This window comes from Mauremys mutica, chromosome 12 (genome assembly GCF_020497125.1).
Source record: "Mauremys mutica isolate MM-2020 ecotype Southern chromosome 12, ASM2049712v1, whole genome shotgun sequence".
NCBI lineage: Eukaryota > Metazoa > Chordata > Testudines > Geoemydidae > Mauremys > Mauremys mutica.
In genome coordinates, this window is record NC_059083.1 from 70016080 (window position 1) to 70041418 (window position 25339).

Here is a 25339-nt window from a genome sequence, read left to right on the forward strand (position 1 = left end):
CCGCGCTGAGCCCCCAGCCCCGCGCACGGCCGCCTCGGGGCATCCTGCGCGGACGGGGAACCCGCCCTGGCGGCTCGTGCTCCCCCCCCGGCCCCTGAGGCGGTAAATTGGTTTATTTCTCTGGGTCTTGAAGCCCGAGACCGAGTCACCTCTCTGGGGCGCGCGCTGACAGGCCATTAAGTTACCCAGCCCCGTCAGGAGCCCACCCCAGCACGGGGAGTGGCTGGAGCCGGCTCCTCAGGGCTCTGCTTCCCGGTCCTAGATGCCGCCTGCTGCTCGTTAGACGGGACGGACTGACCACGATGGCCCTGCAGTCGGATGAGAGCGACGTTGAGGACCTGCCAAAGTTCACTTTTCTAAAGGAACAGCCTCCTGCGGGAAAAAGCGGCAGCTGCCAGCCTCCTTCAAAGGAGAGAGTTGTGGTGATCTGCAGCTCTGACTCTGAGGAATCCTCTCCTCCTTCCCCGGGGTTGGAAAAGTTCCCTGGCAACCAGGATTCTGACCGAGCCAGCTCTTGTAAGGATGCGATTGCAAGGCTGAGCAGTGAGAGTGAGGAGGAAGAGGAGATAATACCCTTGTCTGAAAGACTAAGGGGGAAATTGGTGAACAGCGAGTCCTCCAAAACTAGTATTTTGCTTTCTGAGGCCCAGCAACCGAGTAGCTGTGATGCAGTGTGTAAAGCTAGGGATACTGTGCTCCGTCAGAACTATGAACAGGTGGTTACTGACTGCAGAGAACAGTTGCTGCCAAAGGCTTCTGACACCCAGACAAAAACCCCTGTCTCATCCTGGGAAATTTCAGATAGTGACCAAGATGATGCCACAGAGGATTCCAAGAGGGTACCTTTGCACCGGCCTCCAGTTTGCCTGTCAGACTCTCCAGCCCGGAGCAGCAGGCCTCTGGTGGCAGAGGCAAGTTCAGAAATGTCTCCCCCTCAGAAGAAGTCAAAACACAGCCAGGAGGAGAGAGAGAGGGCTCGTCAGGCTGCGTTGCAGAGGAGGAGAGAGCGGGAAGTGCAGAAGGAGCAGCGGGAACAGGACCGAGAGAGGAAAAAGGCACTTGCCAACATGCTGAAGGCCCAGCGACCAGAAGAGTGCCTGAAGCACATAACAGTGGTGCTGGATCCAGGTACCATTCCTTATCTTTTCTTTCAGCTTTGAATTAAGTGACAGCCTTCATTGTGTATCCCTGACCTTTGCACCCATCTCAGTTCTCTTGCAGATAGAAGGAGGTGGGCAAGTCCTCAGTGCTTTGCAGGCCATGAACTGTGGCTGTGTGATTGAGAGTCAGGCTGTTCCCTGTAGCATCACCTGGAGGAGGAGGAGGGCTGGGTCATCTCAGGTAGGGGACCACAGTGTCTGAAGTTTACACCTTTTTCTTCCTCTGTGCTTAGCCCCTGGGGTTGTATTGCTTGGTGATCTCCAGTTACTGGTGGTAGCCTTGTGTCTGTCTGTGAGCTACCCAGAGAATCTTAAAATGAGACTGACTTCGTTTTGGTCTTTCCCTGGCATGCAAAACTTCATTTCCCACTTGTTCTCACTAGCTCTTCTCCATACTATGTAACTAAAAACTCCAAGACTTACTTTTCCCATCTCATGTCTTTTCCAGTCCCAGTAACTCTGGCTACTTTCTTCTCAAGCTTCCTGTGTCATCTCCCCCCTCTCCCCGCCGTTTAACTGTTGGCATTATGTCTAGTGAGAGAACACCCATTTCGACACTAACTGCTTGCTATGGCTCTGTCAGCTCCTGGTAGACTAATTTCAGAAGCATTCAGCAGTAGGGTCATTCTCCTGAGTTAAAACTCCTTTAGTGATTTCAGAGACATGGACTAAACCTGGACCACAAGCCTTGGTTGCCAGGGCAGAAATCTTGGAATGTTCTCCTTGATCTGAACTCTTTCTGTTTTGCCTCTCCCTTGAGATAGGGCCAGTCCTCGTCTTGGCCTTACTCCTCTTAAATGCATTATTCCCATTCTGGACTATTCCAAATCCCTCTCTTATGGTCTTCTTAAATCTCAGCTATGCTCTGGCCAGACTTCTTTTCCTTCCGGAAGTGGAACCGTTACATCCCCATCCTCCATGCTACCTTTGCTGACGTCTTAGCCATCTTTGAATCCAATTTCAAAGTCCTTTGCTGGTATTCAGACTTATCGATAGACATTCTGTCCACAGTATTTCTGACCTTGTGCCCATCTACTGCCCCAGTCACTCACTCCTCTCTCTTGTTCTCATCCCTCCCCAGAAGGGTAGCTGTTGTTCACTGTGATCTGGAACTTGCTCCCCTCACTTCAGGCCACTGTGCCACTTCCCCTTGTTGAATCTTCTCTACTAGTGACACTCTGTAAAGCAGATTGATACCATCTATTAACGCTATATAAACACAATGAATTGTCCATGTCCTCAGACACTTCTTTCTGCTGAGCTCTCTTAATGTTCTTCACTTTGGTGTCATGTTTCTCTGCTCTCTGCAGCCACACTGGTCTCTTGCTGTTCCCAGCCTTTTGCACGCTCTCGCTCTCAGATTACTAATAAACTGATGCCACATGTTCACTATAAAACACATCAGCAGTCAGAGTAACTCTGCCCTTCTGCCTCCTTTTAGTGAGCAATGAGCAGGAGCATCAACTTAAGGGAGATGGGTCATTAACAAGCTCTCAGACTGAAATGTTTCATCTGCGGCTAAAACCCTGGGTACACCTGAAGCTAGGATCAGAATAGGATCGCTTTCACAAATATTGTGAATTCAGTATGTGTTCAACTCTGGGCAGGTTGAAGAAGGCAGCTGGATAGAAGAACCCAATATCCTGGTTCTGCTTCGCCTGGAGGATTTTGTATCCATGATCTACAGCTACAGGCAGGTGAGGTTGCTCGTGGTTTCTATGTGCTGTCCGAACCTGCCTTGCTCAAACAGTTGGGTTACCCATTTCTCTTTTTACGGAGGTTTGTTTTGGAGGCTTAGGACGAATAACAATTTACCTGTTTTAAAACATTATGAATATCCAATGTTGTCGTCAAGGTTTCTGAACTGTTGAGATGGAACCTCCTGCTCTCTGTCCCCACCCTGCCCCATTGCTGCTGTATTGGAAGGAGGCCTTGGGAGGGCAGAAATCTCTCTGCATGTTTGACTTAACTGCAGCACTGAAACCTCCAGTTCTGCAAGTGGATCTGCACAGTTTCAGTTGCAGGACTGGGGCCTGAGGTTGCTCTTTGCTAGTGTTGTCCTGAACTGTATGGTTCAAAGGGGGGTTTAAGTTCTATTTTCTGGCTCTCTTTGCAGGAAGTCCAGGGTGGCACAGAAGGACCAAAAGAGACTTTACGGAGCTTCGTAGCTTGTGTCATGGAGAGAGCTCCTGGGAAAACTCTAGCACTGGCTGTAGTTGAACTAGAAAAATATTTCAGGTTAGAATTCTTCTTTCAGAGATTTCTATGGTGTTTCTTGCAGAATAAGTGCTGGCAGTGGCCACAGCTAGAATGCCAGAGGTGTTCTGCATCATTACTTGTATTTCCTACTGGCGAAGGCTGAAACATGAAAAACTGCAGGAAGAGCCTCTGTAACCAGAGTTCCTTCACTGTTTCATACAGTGTCCCCTACTGGGGACAGCTGGTAACTGTGAGCTCCCCAGCAGCCTGCACTCCTGCACCATTCCCACAGTGCCTTCTGCTGGCACTGGAGCAGATGTGAACTCCTGGGCTATTGTTTCTCTTCTCAGATCTCACAAAGTTCAGTCCCGGAAGAAGCTGCGGCAGGCAGTGCTGAATGGAAGCCAAGTAGAAGGACAAGGGAAACAGAAAAAACGGAAGGGAAAGCGGGATTCTGGCCCAGAGCTGTCCAGGGTGGAAGTGGAAGAAGTGGGTAAACTTGGAGCATTATTCTCCTTTCCTGGCTCTCTCGATGATTTAGCATTTTACCTGAGAAGACCCACTCTGTGGTGAGGGGAATTCAACCCTCTTTAATACCTGAGTTTGTGGGTAGGGCCTTTCAGCCTCAGCTCTCTCCCATAGGCAAAGAGGAACAGACCTGAACATATCTAATAGAAACAGGATAGGCCCAGGGATTCTGATGTTAGTGAGAATCAGGTGCTTGGTTTTCTCTCTCTCTCTCTTTTGGCTGTGTTGTGTCTAAGCACATTCTCTCGCACTCTCCTTGCTGCTAGGGAGGCAGCCTGAATGAGATGGAGATTTTCATCTGTGATTAGCTGCTAGAGGACCCTAATACTGCACACGTATCCCACCTCCCTGGAGACCAGGGTGTCTCCTCCATGTCAATTCCAGATGTCATTCCCTTTATGTAGCTCTCTGATGTAACACCCATCATTCTTCACAGCCCAGTGGATAACCCTAACTAGAGTGTGTGCAGTAGGTGGCAATGAACACTGGATGGGGTAAATGGTGCAAAACGGGCCTCTTTATGGAGACAGTCATCTGCTACAATTGAAATTGCATTAAATTGGCATGCAGCACTTTTTTGTATAGAGCAACTCAAGAGGCAATGGCCAGAACATCCCAAACGGTATCTTTTAATGCTTCAAACTAGCTATTCCTAGGTGGGGGAGGTGGCTAACTTGAGGCAGCCTTCTTGTTCTACAGCAGGCTGCAATAAGGGACTGGGGCAGTGTCCCAAAAACACCTTGCCACCTCTGATGCTAAGTCCTATGAAGGCCCCTGTCACTTCACAATCTTGTATGTGTTGTTTGGCTTCTTGATCAAGTGTGGCTGTTTTCGGAGGCTTCTTAGGTTTGTGTCCCCTCCCAAAACATCCCCTAAATGTCTGACCTAAGCAAAAAGGGTAGGGATTGGATTTGAGGCTGGTGTGTGCTGGGGGAGTCGGGGATGAGTCACCTCACTCACTCTTGGGTCCTATCATATCTACAGGCATTGGTCGATCTGCAGCTTCACACAGGAGTCCAGGTTAGAATCCTCGAGAGTTGGAAGGAACTTGGAGACTTTGCCAGTACGTTCACCAAAGCAGTAGCTGAAGCACCATTCAAGTGAGTGAGCGAGCGTATGGGATTTATTTTATAAGCTAACTTGCTTTTGGAGAGGCCTCATTTCCATGAGTATGGAGGGAACAGTAATCATACAGCCTTACTTCAGTGCTACACGGCATAGTACATTCTTTGCTGCAAAGAGAGGGTGTGTTCTTAACTCAAGTTAGCTAACTCAGGTTAAAATAGCAGTGAAGACACAGTGGCTCTGCTTTAACTTGGGTAAGCAGCACGAGTTAAAGCTTGTAGGGCAGCCTGGGGTTGAACCTGGGTTAAAAGCTGAGTTGCAGTGTCTTCGTTGCTACTTTAACCTGAGTTAAGAATATACTTTTTTCACAGTGAGGACACATCGTCAAAGACCAGGCAGTGCTGAGCAGCCATTGATGAGGTGCCTTAAAGCAGACAGTGTTAGTGCCTCTTGCATTGAAACAGGTGGTGCATTGGGCTACAACCCCTAGAACTGTTTCTCCTAGTCAGTGTTGGAGTCTGACTTGAGAGAGGGTGTCAAGCAAGATCTTCTTTTCAATCTGTGTTTGGAGGTGGAAAGAGGATGTAAATAAGGAAGCCTCTGCCCTCTAGCTGGATTCAGTCGTTACAGCACCAGCTTTTATGTTTCAACCTGAAAATATTTGTGATTTGAGAGATGTCACTGAGGCAGAATCCCCGTTTAGCAGATGATCATAAGACGACACACTGTTGTAATTGTTCTCACAGGTCATTCCCCAGCAGTATAAAGTTGAACCCCATACTAGCACACCCATCACAGCAGCTTCACTGTCTGTTTCACAATATCATCCATGAAAACATACAAACCTTTAAAATTCTTTTATATGCTACTTATAATGTCTGTTTGACAGCTTGAATTCTGTTTCCCTAGATTACACGTGCATTGGTTTGTTGCAGGGTTGCTCATAGTGCAGGGCCATTGGTATTAAAAAATAAAAGCAGAGATTATTTAGACCAGTTTCTGCCCTATACCCAGTTCCTTTTGTGCTGCCAAAAGGGGGCCTGAGGCTGCTCTTGCTAAGAGGAATCCCCTGGTAGCACAAAGCCAGCATAGCTGCCGCTGTGCCCTTTGTTATAGCTAGCCCTGCTTCTAATGTGCCAAGCTCTGGTTATTTTCCACCCCAATAAAAGGATCTTGCTAACACTTATAGGGAAAGGAAGTCAGATTTTGCACATCTACCTTGATATTATTGATCTCCAATTCTGTCCTGGATGTGAAGGTTCCCTGCTCTGTGGCCATTGCATCTCTCAACAGATAACTGGAGAGAGAAACAAAAGATAAGTTTTGTGATTTGTCTTGTTCTCCTTCCCTTCTGTGCCCTCTGCAGGCAAGAGCGAGAAAAGACCGGCTTCTCCTTCTACCTGGAGAGTGAGTGGTGTAGAGGGGTGAAGGTGGACCGCTCAGGGAAGGGACTCTCGCAGGTTTGGAAGAGGCAGATCCAACAGTTCAACCGGGTCAGTCTGGAGATGGCCAGCGCCATTGTGGCCGCATACCCTTCTCCGCTGCTTCTGGATCAGGTAAGGGTGCTCTGCGGTTATTGATACAGTTGTGCGCACACAGCTACTAATGCAATGAGGGGAAGAATGTTACTTGGGTTAAATAACGTCATAGAGATTAATTCTGAGATACTGATCCCATGTCAGCTTAAAATACTTAGTTTGAAACACCCAGTCCCCTCATGGCAGTGCATGGGGTAATCGTGGCAAACACTTTGTACTTCCATAGCGCCTTTCATTGGTGGCTCTCAAAACACTTCCAACGGTGGCCCTTATCCCCATTTTACAGAAGAGAAAAGTGAGGCACAGATTGTAACCCAGCCTCAGCACTCCAATGAGTTAGTGACAGAGCCAGGAATAAAACTCCAGTCTCCTAATTCCTTTGCTTTAAGCATTAGATGGCATGTGAGGGAGATGTTGACAACAAGGAGAGCTGTTTTTATAGGACACCAGAGTAATCTATGGAAGAACTGACACTGCCTGACAGGCTCTTTTCCTGTTCACTCCCACCCGCCACAAATAGTTGAAATAATTAGTGGTAGTTCATAAGGAACCTTCCCTTGTGCTTCTGGCAGGAGGTACCTCGAGCCTGAAAGTTTCAGATGTGAGGCACGTCTGCGTCTGAAAATTAATCTGGGATAAAGCAGGGTGTGAATTTAAAGCAGACTATTCCTGATGAATTGAATGTGTGGATGCTTTGATTCAAGACTTAGTTTGTTTTTATCCACTCCTAAAGTGGATTAAACTAATTTGGAATAAGCATCTACACCTGATTTAATCAAGAATAACTATTCTGGATTAACTCCCAGTGTAGACAAGCCGCTCACAGGATTTGTTGAAACTCCTCAACAGTGGTGACTGATGCAGTTTGAGTCGAAGGCTTTAAATGCAAGTGACAGAAGACATGACTTCTCTGCATCCACTGACTTTGGCAGAAAGTCACAGACTGGCATTCAGAGCAGAATGAAGCTATTGAGAGGAGATCTGTCTTACTAAAGTTCATACCCTCACTTGCTTGAATAAGTGTTCCTCTTGCAGAGAGGGAAAATGTATCTCCAGTCCTGCATAAGTAAAGCAGCGCTGGCTGTTCTAGATGTATCCAGGCTGCACATTTTTCTGTTACAGTTGTGTTCATGGCACAGTCCTAACAGTGCACATAGTCTGTACGTATTGAATTCCTGCTGACAGTGGGTGCTGCCGCTTGGCTACCAAGTGAGGTCTGGTGGGAGAACTGATAAAAGGAGTGTAAAACATGAAAGTCTGAAGCAGTGAAGAAACCCTTCCCCTCTGTGGACAAAGGAATGTGACAATGGATGAAATCACCATTCCTTTGTCCTGTTTTTAGGCCTATCGTAGATGCCTTTCAGAGCGGGAGCAACAGAACCTTCTCGCTGACATACCTGTGCGCCGTGGCAATGGCGTAACTGCCACATCACGGCGGATTGGACCAGAACTCTCCAAACGGATTTACCTGCAGATGACCTCTCACCATCCTGATCTCTCTCTTGATGTAACTGGCTAGCCCAAGAGAACATGGATTTTACTGGTTGCCTGGTTAAACGTATTCATCTCCCTTCTAGGAGGAAAAGTGTATTAACTAATAAATGGGAGTCATGGGTCTTGCTTGTAAAGACTTAATCTGTTTCTGAAGCCTGCAATGGAGAACACCTGCCCTGTGGCACAAGGATGCCTGAAATGCTCTACAGGTGGTGTTTTCAGATGGCACTGAGATGTTTTCCTTGGCCAAGGTGCTGTGATACTGCCCTCAAGTGCAGTAGTGATAGTTTCTTTCTGCCCGTGATAAATTGCATTTTCTGTCCTGGGAATAAATCTTTACTCTTCGATGTATTAGGATTGCTGTATGGGGCCAGCTCTCCTCTACATGAGCCAAGCTATTTCCAGTGTCATCCTTTAAGGAAATCAGCTGCTACTATTTGTCCTTTCCCACACCAGTGAGTTTAAAAAAAACCCAAAACCTAACGCTAATACTGGAGAGACATTGGCTCATTCATAGCTGTCTAATAACACTTGCTTGGAAACAGCACAACCCTGTAGTCTATTAGAATGGGAGAATTTTATCTCTGGTATAGAAAGAAAGAATTCCCCCCACCCCTCAACAATGAAAGATGTTTTGTATCCCACTCAGGTACAAAGTTTAGACCTGCACTGACTCAAAGGCTCCAGCTGCAGCTTGATCGATGGGGGCCTGAAGTGTGATTTATGGATTAGAGGCTGAGTGGAGCTCTAACAGGCTTTATTTGCAGCAAGAGATGCTTTAAGCTAGGGAGCATCTGCCTTTGGTATGTGCACTTCACTTCCCCTGAAGCCATCAGCACTCAAATACATGTGTGAGGGCAGCTGAGGTCTTTCAGTATTCATGTAACAAAGCAGTTATTGAAATGAGCACTAAGTAAAGTCAAATGCTATGCAATGTATATAACTTATTGCACTTGTGACACTACAGAGCAGAAAATATCCATTTTTCTCTAATACATCCATGCTGGGATCATCACTACAGCTAGTGATTTTTTGCATTGCCGTTCGAATAGTCCTACTGTTAGTCTGTGATATAAATTTTAATATTGTTACCAGTGCATCAGCTGACTGCTACAGGTCTTTCTCCCATGAGGCAAACTTCACTAGAACAGTTGTCCGGTAGAACACACTCCTCTACTAGCAACAACCTGTGCCTATAAGGGGGGTACTGATGGTTCATAAACAGTAGTTGCAGCACCTCAGAACAACATGCTATTCAGATAAAAAGCAAGCACTTGTTTCAGCATTATGGTGGTAGTGTATGGTACAACTGTCAGGTACTCCATGTCTGAACTTCCCTCTGTGGGTTAAGTAGTGTGCCACTGGAACAGCCTGCAGTGTATCTTCCTTTTAGCTAAAACCCCCTCACCACTCTGTTACAACTGAGCCAGGGAGCAGTACCATTACCTTTTGTCCGGTTGGATTAAACAGCACAGGGGCAGGCTTATCTTCCTTTCTGTGATGAACTGTTGGAAATTAAATACTGGGGATGTGTGAGTACAGTGATCCCACCCCCTGCTGTACAGCAACAGAACAGCTGTGCTGAATCTCAGGGGCACAAAACACCAGAATTTGTAGGCTGTTACACTTCAAACACAAAGGCAGTACAAGATCCTATACTGCTAAGGCCCTAGCAGACAAGGTGACCTGCAGAAACAAGAGGATGCTAATGTGAAGCTGGCCAGTTTGAGACACTTTATGGAGAATGGCTTCTAATATATGATGGGTTCTGCCCAGGTGTCTTAATGATACTGTATCCTAGTGTCACCCATTAACTAATACTGTCCCTAACATAGGGTGGAGGTGAAAGGTTCTATTTTGATGGCTAGCTGTAGCACCGCTGTCCTCTTTCAACAATCCTCCTGGAGCCTGCTCCAGCTCTCACTCAGGGAAAACCAGTCTGCATGGCTGCCAAGTCTTTCCTCAGAATAGCTGTTTTGACACTAGCTTGCTCAGGTTAGTGGTCGCATTATGGTGTAATAGTAAAATATGTTAGCATGCAAGCTCCTAATCAAAACTGAGGCACTGTACAAATGTGTGTAAACAATGTAAATATCCAGCTCAGAATCAGACACCAAACTGCTGCGAAAACTGTTATATTGACAAAGCTGACAATTCTTATTTCAATAGCATTTCATCACTCCGCCACCCTGATGTATCAATACACAGCCATCCTACATACTTCTAATGGGTCCTGGAATGGGCTTATGTATATTTCTATACCATACAGCCACACCACCACTGATTTTAGCAAAGGTTTGCATGAACCTTCTTGCAAGTGTCAGCAAGAAGATGGATATACTCCACCTCCTTACAGGGCCATAGTTACCCAGATGGGTTATGGCTTTCCTCACTCCTCTATTGACTGGCAACCTCCTGCTCCATGAGCGAGGGAGAGAGTCTTAACATGTTCTAATTTAATGTTAGCAAACAACAGGAGTTGCAGACCAGCTGAGACACAAGCACAACAAAAATGATCTAAGCAGTAGTTCTGCTCTGTTCTGAATGGACCAGCAAATCCAGTGCTGACTGATTAAAGGCAGTTTCACCAGAACACAATTCCATAGGAATTCTGGCTGTGTCAATGGTGGCAAGAGATGCTGACAATGCACATGTCCAGGTAGCAGCATCACTGCTGCGAGTTCTGATGTAATACATTTTGCACAATTTTGTGGCTTTGCAGAGCAGTTACCACATCCTCATAGAGAGCGTTCACGCTGATGCACAGAGACTGGCGCTGCAGCTCCGTCACCCGACAAACAGCCACAGTACTAAGGGCACACAGAAATATCAAGAGCAGCAGCTTCAACAATGCCTGGAACCAGGAGCGCCTGTGCCGGGGCAGCTGAGATGGATGAGAAACTGATGAAAGCTCTGTAATGATATAAATTGCGGGACAGAGAATGGGAAGACCAAGTCACTTATCAAGAGCAGCAAAGAGTCTTGTGGCACCTTATAGACTAACAGACGTTTTGGAGCATGAGCTTTCGTGGGTGAAACTTATCAAGAGAAATCTGTGTCCCTATAACATCCAACATGCAGATCTGAGTCCCTTATGGTAAAATGCTATGCCACATGTTTAGCTCTTCCATAACAAGAAAATCACTACACCATCTCAGATTTCCCTGGCTTTCCTCAGTTCTAAACATATGCACAGGCCCCATCCACAAAGGATGAAACAATACATATTTCTTTTCAAGAAGCAGATATTTTTGATCTCTCAGAAAACAACCATAATGCCCACATCCAGATGAGCAAACAGCTATGAAGATGACGAAATGCATTAAACTCATGTTAAGAAGCCTTTTTTGCAGGATTTTTAAGGTACATTCAATTTTGTGAGGCAGAGGAAATATTCCTTAGCAGCAATTGCAGAACTTTGAATCATGCAGATCAGTAATCAAGAGCTCCATCAATTGCAAATATGTTGAAGTTCTGCTTGTTCTCCCAGAGTTATTCATATATTGCAAAATTCTGAACTAGCTCTACCACTGTGGTCTGATTCCCCCACCCCTTGACCATATTCAACACGAGAGACTACTTCCTACCATCTTGCTACATAATCTGGCACTATTAAAAGCATGGTGGAGCTGGAGGTAGATACACTTCAATGGTAAGGTTCTTGCTCATTCTCTTCCACCTATTTCTCCTACACTGTGCCAAAATATAGATGAGAAGAGTTACACTACTCTACGGAATACACCTGGTCCTTGGTGGATATTTCTCATTTGAATCTACAATTGACTTACTTGGGATCTCACTGCTTTCTTTTTTCGTTTGTGTTTCCATCTCTTGCCTTGCCGCTCTTAGTGCATCATACTCCCGTCTCCTGCGTTCCTTTTCTTCTGCCTTCTCTCGCCTCCGGAGTTCCCTCTCCTGAGCCTCCCTTGCTCGCTGCTCTGCTTCACGCTTCTTCTCCATTTCTGAGGACCAACACAAACATTTTTTCCCCTTCTGTAATAAGTGCTGCATGACTGCTCTTCCCCACTGGGAAGGTAAAGCAATGAAATAACTGCCCCATTTTATCGTCCAGAAGCGTTGGATGCACTCCCCGTCTTCCTCCTTTGGATCTATTCTCTCCTGGAAGTAGTCTTATGTGAGTCAGTGAAAAAATCTACACACTCCTCATTCTTTACACTTGGTCAATAACATCTCTCATCCAGAGATCCTAGCACTTTACAAGCATTAACTGAGCCCCACAATACCACATATGAAGCACTGTCCCCATGTTACAGATGCATATAATGGAAGCACAAAGGTTAAAGGGACACTGTCAACTTAAATTTTATTAACGGGATTAATTTTAAAGAAATCCTAGTTTGATAGAGGACTCTTTATATAGTAGTCCCTGAGAAGTAGTAGTTTAATTGTTTTTTAAAAATTAAGGGTTCTTCTGCCCTCATTAATATAAGGGTCTGTTTCACAAACAACCCTGCACCGAGTATTGTCAAATGCACAAAGTATATTGAAATAAATGTTTGTCACTAACTTTTGAACTATAGTAATCTTCAGTATTAGTTTTCAGACAAATGTGATTTTTCAGTTTGTTAATGTTCCTTTAAGGGTTCATTTACATTCAAAGTTTGTACCCATAATTCATCAATGATAATAACATTCGTGCAAGCACCTTGTGGAAAGGCCTCATGCCTTTTTAGCACTGTTGAGGTAAAACAACTGAACCGTCTCTACACTAGCACTTCTACTTGTGGTGAATTAAAGCTCTGAACTTTGTCAGTGTAGACTAGGCCTGTGTGACATGTTCACAGTGAGTAACAGTAAGACTCCCGTTCTCTTGCTCCAGCACTCAAGCCACACTACCCTTTCAAGAAGGGAAGAAAAAGAAGGTGCTTATGGAAAATGATCCCCTTTAAGAAGAAAGGCAGTTCTCCAGTATGGTGTATCAGCATGGAAATCATTTTCCAAGATATACTGAAGTAAAATCAGCCTCTAGGTTTTAGTGGGCCTCCCAAGACATATCAGGAACCCACAACCCATCAGGCCTTTTTGCAGTTACCCATCTGGTCCTCCAGAGGCCCATGCCTCTCCTCTAGAGTGGACCAGGCCTCTCTCCCCTTTCACAGGATTAAGCAGTTGGCTATTAAGGGACCTCTTCCTCCACCTCCAATTCAAAACAAATATTCTGTAGGTCCTCAGTACCAAGATATTTGGAACAGTCTTTGTTAGCTGCCCTGGAAGGGCAGAATCAGCTGGTTTGGATATGTAATCAATGGACCCAGAAAAAAGCCTAAAGCGGTAAGTGGGTGGGGGGCGTCATGTGCCTACCTCGCTCTGCTTGTAGCCTTCGTTGTCTTTCTCGATCCTGCTCAGATTGGAGAGTTTTCATATGCTGCAACACCTGCAAGATCCAAGACAACAGCATGAGATCTATGCAGCAGATTCATTGCATTATCCTCTTAATATGGAAACAGCGTTAGAATGCAGCCATAAGTGGGAGAAGGAATGCATTCCTCTGGGATTGACTTCTAATTCTATGTAGCAGAATACAAGGGAGTCCCAGGTGGCTCTTACAGCGATGCCACAACCTCCAGATTTACCCCACAACCTCCACATTGAAGGTATGCATCATCAGTACCAAAAATAAACACCCCGTAATTCAGTGCTAGGACAAGCTAATATTTTAGTTTATTTTAACAAGAGGAGACACCATACTGATTATATGACTTAAACATGAAAATGAATAATACAAACAACTACTTAATTTAAGTGAGGCTGCCACAGACTCCAGGAGCCCTTGCTTAGGTCCAACTTGCCTCACAATACACTGGGCTTTGACCATGAAAGTGAGGTAACAGACACGTTAATGATGAAGAAAGCTGTGACATAGACACTGATTTGACTTTTCTACACAAGAGGTGAACCCCAACCCGATGATGTCATCTACCAGGATACATACACGTCTGATAAAGGAATGTCTAATAAAATCTGCATTGGGCTAGATCCTCAGCTGGTGCAATTTTGTGCAGCTCCACTGAGACTTCCATGACTTTGCTGAGTGTTTGGAGCACTGTCTCAGCTTTGGTCCCAAAACTGCTGCTTCAGGGTCAGACAAAATCTCTCCATTAAAAAAAGAAATCCTCCTTGCAGCCTGTGCGCTGGTACTAGGTGTATCCACTGCTCCATGATCACATGGTTTTTCTAGGGCTGAAAAAGGGGATGTGATCCCTGCCTCAGGAATGGCAGAGAATTGCAGCAGCATAGGCTCCAACCTGCTCTAGCCCTGCTCCATGGCTCCCAGCAGTAACTCTTCACACAAGCCTACAGATTGCCAGCACTTCTTCAGAAGCGCAAAGCTGGATATGGATTATTTTTCTCAGTACATCTTTTTCCTAGTGATCAACATTTAAATGCTCACTCTTAATGCCACCTCAGGCTGAGCACCCTGCTTAGCTCACTTCCTAGATCAACGGTCAGGGCACTTATGAAATCATTGCAGGATTAATATTGGCTTTGAATGGGATTAGCCTGTCCCTCATTGCCCTCCTGACCGATACCTTAAAAATTGCTGTGTTGAGAGCCTCCAAGCAAGAGGAGGAGAAAGAACAGCCATGGAATCCATGTATAAAGACAAGAATAAAATGCAGAGCAATTTCCTTACTCTGATAGCGGCCTGTTTACATTGCTTCTCATCCAGGCAGTCTCCTGCCACTTTGGCCAGGGTAGGATCCAAGGGGTTGTCCTTCAGATCCAACCACTTCAGATTCTGCAGGAAGGAAACACAAATGGGACCAGGCTAGAGTAGGCACACAACAGCACAGTGTTAAAGAAAGAGCACAAACAAGGCTGTGTTCATTCTATAGAGTTCAAAGCAGAAACAAAGAGCTATTTAGTTGTCACATGAATGAAAGAGAGATGGGAAACAAGTGCAGATTTCAGGCAGGAGTTTAATTGTAACAAAACCGTAGAAGTTTTGTCAAGGGCAGTGCTGCAGATCCCAGTTGCATTTTGGAGCTCATAGTGGTCTGCTGGCAGAGAGACTGACATTTTACCAGAGAAATCAACTTCAGAAGAATCATGAGACTCTGGGCTGCACTCCAAGGCCTTACGTAAACTGCCTAGCAGAGGGGTTTTACCTTGAGCTGTGCAAAACTGACTGGTAGCATGACTAATCGGTTGTTCAGGAGATCCAGGTGCTGCAGGTTAACCAGGCGACCAAAGTCTGAGGGGAGCTGCTGAAGCTGATTTTTACTCAGATCAAGTTTCACCAGGTGGGTCAAACTGCTGAAGTCCGACTAGAACCCAAACAGGAGTGAAGAAGTTTACAACTTGTCAATCATCTTTACTAAGGAATAACAGATATAGCAGCTAGCGTAAGCTGCACACTGCAGGGAGCTGGGGAAGATCTACATGGACTTGGACTCATTACAAAGCTGCTTGTGTGATGGAGGAAAGTTACTCTCTTCCCCCTCTACCCTCGGACTGTGAGGTAGGAAACAGTGGCTAGTCTCCTAAACAGGGCTACACATAGCAATATAATTACAATGAAAATAAGACATACAATGGTGCTTTTGGTATCCAGCTGGTAGAGCACTTTGGAATGGAAGCTGCTTTAATCTTCACTGAGTACACTCTCATTTTCTATAAGAAAGCACAGCTAATCTGCTATGCCAGCCAACCTCAGTAAAAGTCAATCACCTATACTGACCCCTCTGTAATGGTGACAGTGTCACTCATCCTCCCAAGAAGCTAAGAGAACTGCTAGTTACCACACTCCCGCCTGGTCCTCTCATGAAGGAGGATGATTGTACCTTTCCAAAGATATTTCCAAACAGACCCTTCCCTCCTCCACAAAGCTTCTCGCTCATCTTACCGGCAGGGAAGTGAGGTTGTTACAGGACAAATCCAATATGGTAGCCTTTGGAAGGGCAGCCTGAAAAAGAGCCAAAGAACTAAATTAAACCTATATCAAAGCTACAGTACTTTAATACATTTGATACCCTGCTGTTTAAGTTTCTGTTTCAGTCTTTGGGATTTCTCCCATACATGGAGTTTTAAGAACTCCCCAGTTGCTACCATTCGAGTTATCTTTGAAGACTCTTACATCTCACTCAAATTCAGGGGCTTATGAACAGTGCTCCCCCTGAAATAGGTTCTTCACCCACACCATCAGTTTAACCCACAATCCATCAGATTTGTTAAATCAGTTGGGAACCTTCTCTTCTTCAGGTCACTTCAACCACCAAAAGTCAGGATGACAGGAAGAGTTCAAGACTGTGTATCCTTCTCTTCCCCTTTTCTTCAGACCAGTTGTGCCTTCCAAACGCACAACTGGCAACACCTCGAGCTGATAAAAACCACAAAACTTACAGAGGGCCCAAGGCATTCCCAGGAATCTCCCCACCTCCCCACCCCAATGACTAGTACATTCACAAAGACCGGGTGTAATCTCAGAAGCTCCCCTGCAATACCTTACATCCCCCAAGAAAGACTGATACTGACCAGTTCTTTGACTGGTATCTCATTCAGGTCACTCAGGCTCAAGTCCAATTCATTGCCATCAAGTTTGTCTTTCAGGTTTACTCCTTTTCCTCCAGCTTTTGCCATGATCCTATTGAGAGATAAATTCGGAGTCTCAAGTGGCTCAGCAAAGAGCCTTCCCATTCTTGGAACGGGAAAAAGACAAGGAATAGAGGAGGGGGCACCAATACATTTTAACAAGCCTCCAGATTTTCTTTTAATCTATATCTACCTAACAAGTACAGCAGGAGTAATGACAGCTGTCATGCCCTGCAAGTATGCCTCAATTGTAACCTTTAAGGACCTCCTTTAGAGGCCAGGGATATTTTGGTCCCCCTGGGCCATTCAGATCTTGCTGGTCCAGGTGCCAGCGTTTGCCAGTTCAGGCTAACTGAGGATGTGGTTTTTGCAACTTGCCTACTGGGAACTGGATTGACAGCCCACCAACTCATTTAGCAGAGGCTACTGAACAGCCCACCAAATGGGAAAACTATTGGTTGTTCCTCTTTACCAATTCAAGCTGGATATGGACTGGCAACCTCAATGTGAGATGCCTGATAGAGACCCCTAGCGTAGGTCACAGCGTGCACCTTCAAGGCTTTTCTGACTGAGCAAGAGTTTTATTTTCTCAGAAATAATCCAGTGAAAACATTGTGAAGTTTCTGTTTGCCCCTCTGTCCGAGGGTTGAGGTTTTGGGGGGATGGGAGTGGGATGCCCCAGGGTGTTTGTGAAGAGAGCTCTCTGTCTGAAGGGGAGAAGTACAAGAGAGGTAACATGATCCCGAGTGGAGGGGGTGACTGGATAGATGGGGAGGAGGCAATGCTGAACAGTGCATTGCCCCAGCTCCCGGACTCTGGCCCAGCACATCCTGCTGCCACTTTGCTGCTTTTATTCCCTTGCTTCTGGTAAAGGGGGCGGGGAGCACAAAGGCAGGAGCGGGGCGCATCCCCAGGCGCCTCAAGCCGGGGGGCTTTACGGACACTGCATAGAGAGAAGGCGACCCCGGGTCCCATCAACCCCAGCCCCTGTGGGGGCGCCCCAGCCCAGCAAGGGCTTCCCCCCAAGGGACCAAGAGCAAGACACCCCCCTCCCAATACCCCCGGCCGCCCCCGCACAGGGACCCCCCCAATGCTCCCTGGCCGCCCCCCCACAGGGACCCCCCCAATGCTCCCCGGCCGCCCCCACAGAGGGATCCCCCCCTCCCAATACCCCTGGCCGCCCCCGCACAGGGACCCCCCCTCCCAATACCCCTGGCCGCCCCCGCACAGGGACCCCCCCAATGCTCCCTGGCCGCCCCCACACAGGGACCCCCCTCCCAATACCCCTGGCCGCCCCCGCACAGGGACCCCCCCAATGCTCCCTGGCCGCCCCCGCACAGGGACCCCCCTCCCAATACCCCTGGCCGCCCCCACACAGGGACCCCCCTCCCAATACCCCTGGCCGCCCCCACACAGGGACCCCCCTCCCAATACCCCTGGCCGCCCCCGCACAGGGACCCCCCCAATGCTCCCTGGCCGCCCCCGCACAGGGGCCCCGACCAGAGCCGGCGGAGCGACCCCTCCCCTCGGGCCCCGCACTCACCGCGCCGCCCCACTCCTCTGCTGCCAGCCACTTCCGCATCCACGTCCCCGTCTCAGCCCACCAGCGCCAACGAGCCGGCCCGCTGGCCAAGAGGGCCCCACGCTCAGCCCGGAGGAGGATGGGCAGAGCGGCGCCCTCTGCAGGGCCAGCGGCTCCCGGCTGAGCGAGCGAAGTGAGGGGGGCTGAAAGTGGGAGCCGGGGGCGAGTGGGGAGAGGTGGGGAGGGGAGGGGTGAAGGTGGGAGCCGGGGGCGAGTGAGGAGAGGTGGGGAGGGGAGGGGTGAAGGTGGGAGCAGGGGGCGAGTGGGGAGAGGTGGGGAGGGGAGGGGTGAAGGTGGGAGCAGGGGGCGAGTGGGGAGAGGTGGGGAGGGGAGGGGTGAAGGTGGGAGCAGGGGGCGAGTGGGGAGAGGTGGGGAGGGGAGGGGTGAAGGTGGGAGCAGGGGGCGAGTGGGGAGAGGTGGGGAGGGGAGGGGTGAAGGTGGGAGCAGGGGGCGAGTGGGGAGAGGTGGAGAGGGGAGGGGTGAAGGTGGGAGCAGGGGGCGAGTGGGGAGAGGTGGGGAGGGGAGGGGAGGGGTGAAGGTGGGAGCAGGGGGCGAGTGGGGAGAGGTGGGGAGGGGTGAAGGTGGGAGCAGGGGGCGAGTGGGGAGAGGTGGAGAGGGGAGGGGTGAAGGTGGGAGCAGGGGGCGAGTGGGGAGAGCTGGAGAGGGGAGGGTTTAAGGTTGTAGCAGGGGGCGAGTGGGGAGAGGTGGGGAGGGGAGGGGAGGGGTGAAGGTGGGAGCAGGGGGCGAGTGGGGAGAGGTGGAGAGGGGAGGGGTGATGTTGGGAGCAGGGGCCGAGTGAGGAGAGGTGGGGAGTGGAGGGGAGGTGAGGGGAGGGGTGAAGGTGGGAGCAGGGGGCGAGTGGGGAGAGGTGGAGAGGGGAGGGGTGAAGGTGGGAGCAGGGGGCGAGTGGGAGAGCTGGAGAGGGGAGGGGTGAAGGTGGGAGCAGGGGGCGAGTGGGGAGAGGTGGGGAGGGGAGGGGTGAAGGTGGGAGCAGGGGGCGAGTGGGGAGAGGTGGGGAGGGGAGGGGTGAAGGTGGGAGCAGGGGGCGAGTGAGGAGAGGTGGGGAGGGGAGGGGAGGGGTGAAGGTGGGAGCAGGGGGCGAGTGGGGAGAGGTGGGGAGGGGAGGGGTGAAGGTGGGAGCAGGGGGCAAGTGGGGAGAGGTGAAGTAGGTGGGAGTGAGGGGAAGTGGGAAGGGTTAAGGCGAGGGGGGGGCAGAAGTGGCAGGGAAGGGGAGGGGTGAAGGTGGGGGCAAGAGGGGAGAGGTGGGGAGGGGTGAAGGTGGGAGCAGGTGACAGGGGGACAAAGGGGAGGGGTGAAGGTGGGAGATGGGGAAAGAGGTGGCAGGCGGGAGGGGTGAAGGTGGGAGCAGCGGGCAAGGAGGAGAAGGCCCTTGCTAGCAATGCTTTGTTTAACACAGTTGAGGGTGACATTATTTCCCCTTAGTAGCTGTGTCTGATAGGGGCTCTGAAGCCCCCTTATTAAACCTGTACCAGAGCTACAGTGCTTTAACGTATCTGACACTCTGCTCGAGTTTTGGTTTCAGTCTTTGGGATTTCTCCCATGCAGAGAGTTTTAAGAGTTTTCCAGTTGCCACCATTGTGATCTCTGCCACACGTCACTTTTGAGACACTTTTAATCTTCTTCAGATGCTCACTCAAATCCAGGTGTTTATTCCCCCTAAAATTGGTCCTTCCCCCAAAGCAACAACTTCATCCTCCAGCTACTAAATTTATTAGATCCATTTTCTTCAGGATACATCAAGCCCTGTTATTCTGGGGAGGTGGGAGCTCCCCATGTGAATCAGAGAGCCCACTAGATACTGGATGCTAAATCCTTCTGCACACATGTGTTGATCTCTGTTTACATGACAAGCCTGGGTGCTAAAATAAACCCAAGGGGCTAGCCTTGGCCCTGATGTAACTGAGGTATCATGGATCCAAGGGAGTGCTGTGTCTCCTTAAACTGGGGCAATTATTTAGCATCTATGTTCCCTGTGGAATTGGCATTCTGTGGTCTCTCCCTGCTTATCTTGCCATGGGGCTGCTTGTGCCTCAGTTTCCTGATCTCTGTGATGTGATGTGTACCCCACAGGCTGTGAAGGGGTTAATGTGGGTTTGAGGGGCCAGTTAGGTTACCTGGCTGCATCTGGAGGGAGAGTCACGTCTAACTGAACAAGAAGCCCGGCTGGCCAGGAGTATAAAGCCAGGAAGTTTGCAGCAGAAAGAGGCTGCAGGGACAGAATCCGCAGTTGCTCTCTGGGAGCAGGGAGGAGAAAACCAAAGAGGGAGAATAAGCCCTGGGGTTCTAGCCCTGGAAGACGGGTCAACCCCAGAGGAGTTGTGGCGAAAGGAAGCTTGAGAAAGCTAGGTAGGAAGAAGCCTAGGGAAACAGCAGCAAGGGGTAGGACTGTGCGGCTCTTGGCTGCTTGTTATAGGATCCCTGGGCTGGAACCCAGTGTAGAGGGTGGGCCTGGGTTCCCCAACCAGCCACTGGAGTGTTGGAGGTGCCCACTGGACAGCTGGTCTAGAGATACTTCATTACTCTGGAGGGGGAGGACTCTATAGTGACCTGGCTAGAGGGCTGAGTCACGAAGAGAGAACACCCTCAGTCGTGACGTGAGAGCGAGGGGTCACAGCTTGAGTAACTGACGGAAGAGGGTGCCAGACTGGACGAGAGCTGATTCCCCAGAGCAGCCACAAGGAGTTGCTGTCTGTATTGAGAGAACCCTTCATTGCAGTTGTCCTCCTTGGATTCTCCTGGCACCTCTGGGACATACGGGCCTCCGTCTCCCCCGACAGATGTTGGTGAAGTAGGCTGTCATCCCACAACCTTGTCAGGATCTGGATCAAGTAGGGTTGCCAACTTTCTAATCACACAAAACCAAACACCCTAGCCCTGCCCCTTCCCCGAGGCCCCACCCCCTTTCCCGTCCATTCCCCAAGACCCTGCCTCCCATTCACTACATTCCCCCTCCCTCAGTGGCTCGCTCTTCTCCCCCCTCACTCACTTTCACTGGGCTGGGGCAAGGAGTTGGGGTGTGTGAGGGGGTGAGGGCTCTAACTGGGGGTGTGGGCTCCAGGGTGGGGCCAGGAATGGGGGAGTCATGGTGCAGGAGGGGGCTCCAGGCTGGGGCAGGGGGTTGGGGTGTGGGAGGGGGTGCGGGCTCTGCCTAGGGGTGCAGGCTCTGGGGTGGGGCCAGGGATGAGGGGGTTGGGGTGTAGGAGGGGGCTCTGGGTTTGGGGTGGCTGGGGCAGGGGGTTGGGGCACAGGCTTCGCTCTGGCAGCTCCCAGTCAGCGGGGGCACAGCACTTCTGGGGCACAGTGCAGAGCCAGGACAGGTAGGGACTAGCCTGCCTTAGCTCCGCATCACCGCCGACCGGACTTTTAATGATCCGGTCGGTAGTGCTGACCAGAGCCACCAGGGTCCCTTTCAACTGGGTGTTTCGGTCGAAAACTGGACACCTGGTCACCCTAGGGTCAAGGTTCTTTGCCTGATTGTCTTTATGTAGCAGGTCAACCACTTGTGCTTTGGTTAACTTCTTAAAGTTTAACTCTCTCTCTGCACAGCTGTATCATCTGTTTCTTAGGGAGCTGATAATATCTCCTCTTCCTTCTCAGTCCTTTCCTTCTCTCTACCCCAAAGAATGTAAACTACTTTCCCCTGCTGTTCCTTTAACTGCTCTTTTTAGGTGTTCTTTGGAAAGCGCTGCTGTTGCAGTTAGTATTCTACTGCTAACCCCAGTTGTCACGTATCCATGGGGCATGCTATACCTCTGACCTTCGAACAGTCTCTCTGGGAGTGTGTCCTTCTTAGTGCTAGGCCCTGGGCCTCTACCTTTTACAAGGGGAAGCCCCGCAGCTCTGCTATTCCAAGACTCTGTCTCTGGCTTCAGCACCTCTGTTTCTCAGCATGGCTCCTTTAGCAGGTTCAAATGAGCTTGCATCTCTGTTGGAGACTTACCCTCCTAGGAGCTCTGCAACCAGCAGATGTTTCCAGAGACACAGGACAGCCTTTTAAAAATAACATCATTTATTAGTCAACTGGAAGACAGGGACACTATGCTAGAAGAGAAGAGCAAACCCAACACATGTTTCTCCCCTAATTTGTCGGCTTCTGCGTATTCAGTTAGGTGGTCCCTGCTTTGCCCCGGCCTGGGAACTAGACAGCATGCTGGTGGCACCACATCTCTGCCTTATCCAAATGTCCTGGATTGCCCCCCAACCCACACAGAGGAGGATCTTATTGCAGTCCCCCAGCACCTTTGTCTCCAGTTCCAATCATGCTGTTTTAACATGTCCTGTCAAGTTAATGGTCCAGTCTTTGGTCTTACATTGTATTTCCAAGGTTGCTTCATTCACATGTTGACAGTTCTTCGTAGACTTACACCCAGTCATTTCATTGCTTATTCTTTGACTTGGCAGAATTTGATATTTTTTTACAATAATTTTGATGGCTGATAGCAATGTTTATTTTTAAGCAATCTTTTAGATTTTTTAGTAATTTTAAATGTTCACCATAGCAGGAAATGATGGGGGAGGGGTCAGACAATTATTTAATGACAATAGACATTGAGATTAAAAAATGTAATGCTTTATAAACCATTAACACAAATTGTCAACATCACATGTCAAACTATGCAAAGGTCATATCCTTAAATCAACAAATCGTACCGTATTCATTTGCTAATCCATTTGGAACAAGTATCATTCACTGGATTTTGACTAAGTTCTCAAGCACCACAGGCATAAGGTCTCACCCTGGCTTTCACCAACCTAGTTACTCTTTGGAGGGCGACACCAATAGCCCTTCCAGTCACAGGTCTCCCCAAGTTCTTAGTGACCAGACAGTCGGACTGTTCCCCTCTAGTACGTCAACCCCGAAGGTGTGAAACCAGCCCCCCAGGTCCTAGCTCACCTTGGCGTACATACTCCACACAGTTTGCACCCCAGAGACCGGCTTGGTATAAAAATAAACAATGTTTATTTAACAGAAAGAGCAGAGATTTGGAGATGAAATGGTTCAGGAAAGCAAACATATACAAAGTAGACAGAAAATAAACATAAAGATGCAACCTCAGGCTTTACACTCTCATATTACATCAAATCCCTTTTTAAGAAGTTACCTACCATCTTAAAACCATTTCCCAATGTACCCCTTAGCTACAGTGTTCACAGGCAGCCTCCTGCCTTAAGGTTGGCCCCCAAGTTCTGGATGGTCTCCAGTTCAAAGCCCTTCCACTTTAAAAGGGTTTGCAGGGTTTTTCTTTAGTCTCTATAGATATTAAAAGTGGGGGAAACGCCTTCCTTTCTTGGTTTCTGAACACCAGGGTTTTGTTTTCAGGTTCAAGCTGTTCCCACTTGCATTGATGTTCCTCCTCATTTTTTCCTGGGATGGACAAGCCTAGGTGCTTGAAGCCGGTGTCATCTGGTTGGTGAGTTAGCCCTTCCCTGCCTGGTTGCTTCACTGCCCTCTTGTGAGGTGAGGCTGAAGTCACAACACACTTACAATTTTCTATATCTACAGACACACACCCCTTCATAACCTGTATACATAGCTGACCTTGGCTATTCCGTTCCGTGCATTACAAGCTTTCATAAATGATCTTACTTGACGTTCTCTTACAGTAAAATAACAGTGTGCAATCAGTTGGGTTAACTGCTTATTTTGCAGGGTTTAAACCTGCTGTTCTCCCCTGGGACTGCCAGGACCCTGATTGTTGTTGGCCTGGCTTGACATGAGTAAGATGAGGCCTCACTTCTTGAGTGACAGATTAGGGAGGTAAATGGATTGGCAGGCTGTAAACAGAATGTCTGTGCTAACTAGATAGGGGGGAATGCTCAAGGAGCCACTTACAGGGGACAAGATAACAATGGATAAGATAAGTCAGGAATGTAAAGGTGAGATAAAGAGAAAGTCATACATGGAGAGCGTGTGGACGGCACATGCTGTACTGGGCTTGGTTCCTACGAAGTGCCTAAGCCAATTCCACAATGTGTAATGCAATGCATAGTAAATGTATATAAAGGAAGAGGTTTGCCGTGTAATTTTGGATGTGTGGTATGCCCTGTACCCACCCCATATGCTTAAGCCTGATCAACTCAAGTGTAGTCTGACTGTATGCCAACAAAGTAATGAGTTCGGAGGTGAATTGAGTTCTTGGGAACCAAGTGGATAAGGTCTCAAAAGCCACCCCAACATACTCCTAAGTGGATACGGTCTCAGAGGCTACCCCAACATATCAGTACTGTGACGCGGATCTGCTCATCTGGAGCAGATAACGTAGAAACCCCTTAGCGTGAGGGTCACAACTGAGCATTAAGGGAAATGGCATTGGAAGGATTTAAGGGTTTAAATATAACAAAATTAGCTGAAGAGGTAGGTTAAATCTAAGGGAGGACCCTATGGGAAGTATTAGCCTGGGATTGGGTAAAAAAGGAACTCCAAGAGAGTGGTCTGGGAGGGAAAAAAGAATGCTTGGCAGAAGATAGTAGAGCTCCATTGAATACCATAAATAAAGTATTGGCTAAGCACAGCAAAGGTCTGTTAAATGCCACTACAATTAAAAAAAAAAAAAGGACCCATTGCCAGCCATGGAAAAATAGTACCTAGTTTATTTCCCCAAGGCAAAGAAAATCCAGATCAAGGCAGCAGTTTCACAAGGATAGTTTCTGGTGGCTAAAACTTCACAAACAAAATATGCCACCTTAAGGAATGATTGTAAAAAGCATCAAGAGCAAAGGAAAGTTGAAAAGAAGGAAAACTAAGTGGAAATAAAATCCTAAAAGGTCAGGGAGAAACAATGTCTTACCTATTTGCATAAATCCAAAATAAAAAGGAGTTGTCCTTCAAGGACTGTATTTGGCTTTGCAGGCCAAGTGTACTATGTTAAATAAGTGTAAAAATAAAGAAATTCTTTAAAAGCTTAAAGCTGCCAAAACAATTTGTCTAAAAATATCACGTTGGGAAATAAGTATGTGATTTTTTAAATTAAAAGTAAGAAGTTAAAAGAAGCTTTTGCACAAATAAACACTGCAAAGTTTGAGGGTTGTGAAACTGTTAAAAAGATTGCTAAGTGTTAAAGAAGAGAATGCTTGGTTTAATAATAAACCTGGTTATGGCAGTATTATTCTGTGCAGTCACACCTAGTGAAAACCTTAGCAATAAAACAAATTATACAAAGGGGAGGTCAGGTGATGACAGCTAGTGTCACTAGGTGCTT

General features: G+C 48.1%; 3 protein-coding genes across 4 annotated transcripts in view; 2 read left to right on the plus strand and 1 right to left on the minus strand.

Moving 5' to 3' along the window:
• Window positions 1–75: 75 nt before the first annotated feature.
• Window positions 76–8979, plus strand: EME1 (essential meiotic structure-specific endonuclease 1). Its single transcript, XM_044982711.1, has 8 exons — window positions 76–1128; window positions 1211–1341; window positions 2768–2857; window positions 3277–3398; window positions 3710–3848; window positions 4872–4987; window positions 6319–6508; window positions 7833–8979. Exons 1-8 carry the CDS (start codon window positions 303–305, stop codon window positions 8007–8009), a joined length of 1791 nt encoding a protein of 596 aa, XP_044838646.1. The 5' UTR covers window positions 76–302; the 3' UTR covers window positions 8010–8979.
• LRRC59 (leucine rich repeat containing 59) lies at window positions 8330–18179 on the minus strand. 2 transcript variants are annotated; one of them, XM_044982714.1, is made up of 8 exons: window positions 18081–18179; window positions 16481–16589; window positions 15852–15911; window positions 15115–15273; window positions 14640–14744; window positions 13307–13379; window positions 11773–11946; window positions 8330–10897 (listed from the first exon to the last, which is right to left on the minus strand). In XM_044982714.1, the coding sequence occupies exons 2-8, from the start codon at window positions 16583–16585 to the stop codon at window positions 10653–10655; spliced, it is 921 nt and encodes a 306-aa protein (XP_044838649.1). In that variant the 5' UTR covers window positions 16586–16589; window positions 18081–18179; the 3' UTR covers window positions 8330–10652. The 2 variants fall into 2 exon arrangements, with proteins under 2 accessions (XP_044838649.1, XP_044838648.1); XM_044982713.1 differs by having other exon boundaries at window positions 16481–16591; window positions 18078–18110.
• A 5316-nt stretch (window positions 18180–23495) lies between these two features.
• Window positions 23496–25339, plus strand: part of ACSF2 (acyl-CoA synthetase family member 2) — a 59790-nt gene continuing 57946 nt past the window's right edge. The window contains exon 1 of the mRNA XM_044982706.1: window positions 23496–23551. Within this exon, the coding sequence (XP_044838641.1) occupies window positions 23511–23551 (41 nt within the window). The 5' untranslated portion in view covers window positions 23496–23510. The remainder of the gene's footprint in view (window positions 23552–25339) is intronic.

Bases quoted from the DNA above. Each gene is read 5' to 3' on its own strand.
- LRRC59 (XM_044982714.1), bottom strand. From the start codon at position 16,585: ATGGCAAAAGCTGGAGGAAAAGGAGTAAACCTGAAAGACAAACTTGAT. The intron at 13,380-14,639 runs GTAAGGAAATTG...TGGATCTTGCAG, and splicing joins GTAAACAGGCCGCTATCAGA to GTGTTGCAGCATATGAAAAC. The intron at 10,898-11,772 runs GTAAGTCAATTG...ATATCATTACAG, and splicing joins AGAAAGCAGTGAGATCCCAA to AGCTTTCATCAGTTTCTCAT.
- EME1 (XM_044982711.1), top strand. From the start codon at position 303: ATGGCCCTGCAGTCGGATGAGAGCGACGTTGAGGACCTGCCAAAGTTC. The intron at 3,849-4,871 runs GTGGGTAAACTT...TCATATCTACAG, and splicing joins CCAGGGTGGAAGTGGAAGAA to GCATTGGTCGATCTGCAGCT. The intron at 6,509-7,832 runs GTAAGGGTGCTC...TCCTGTTTTTAG, and splicing joins CTCCGCTGCTTCTGGATCAG to GCCTATCGTAGATGCCTTTC.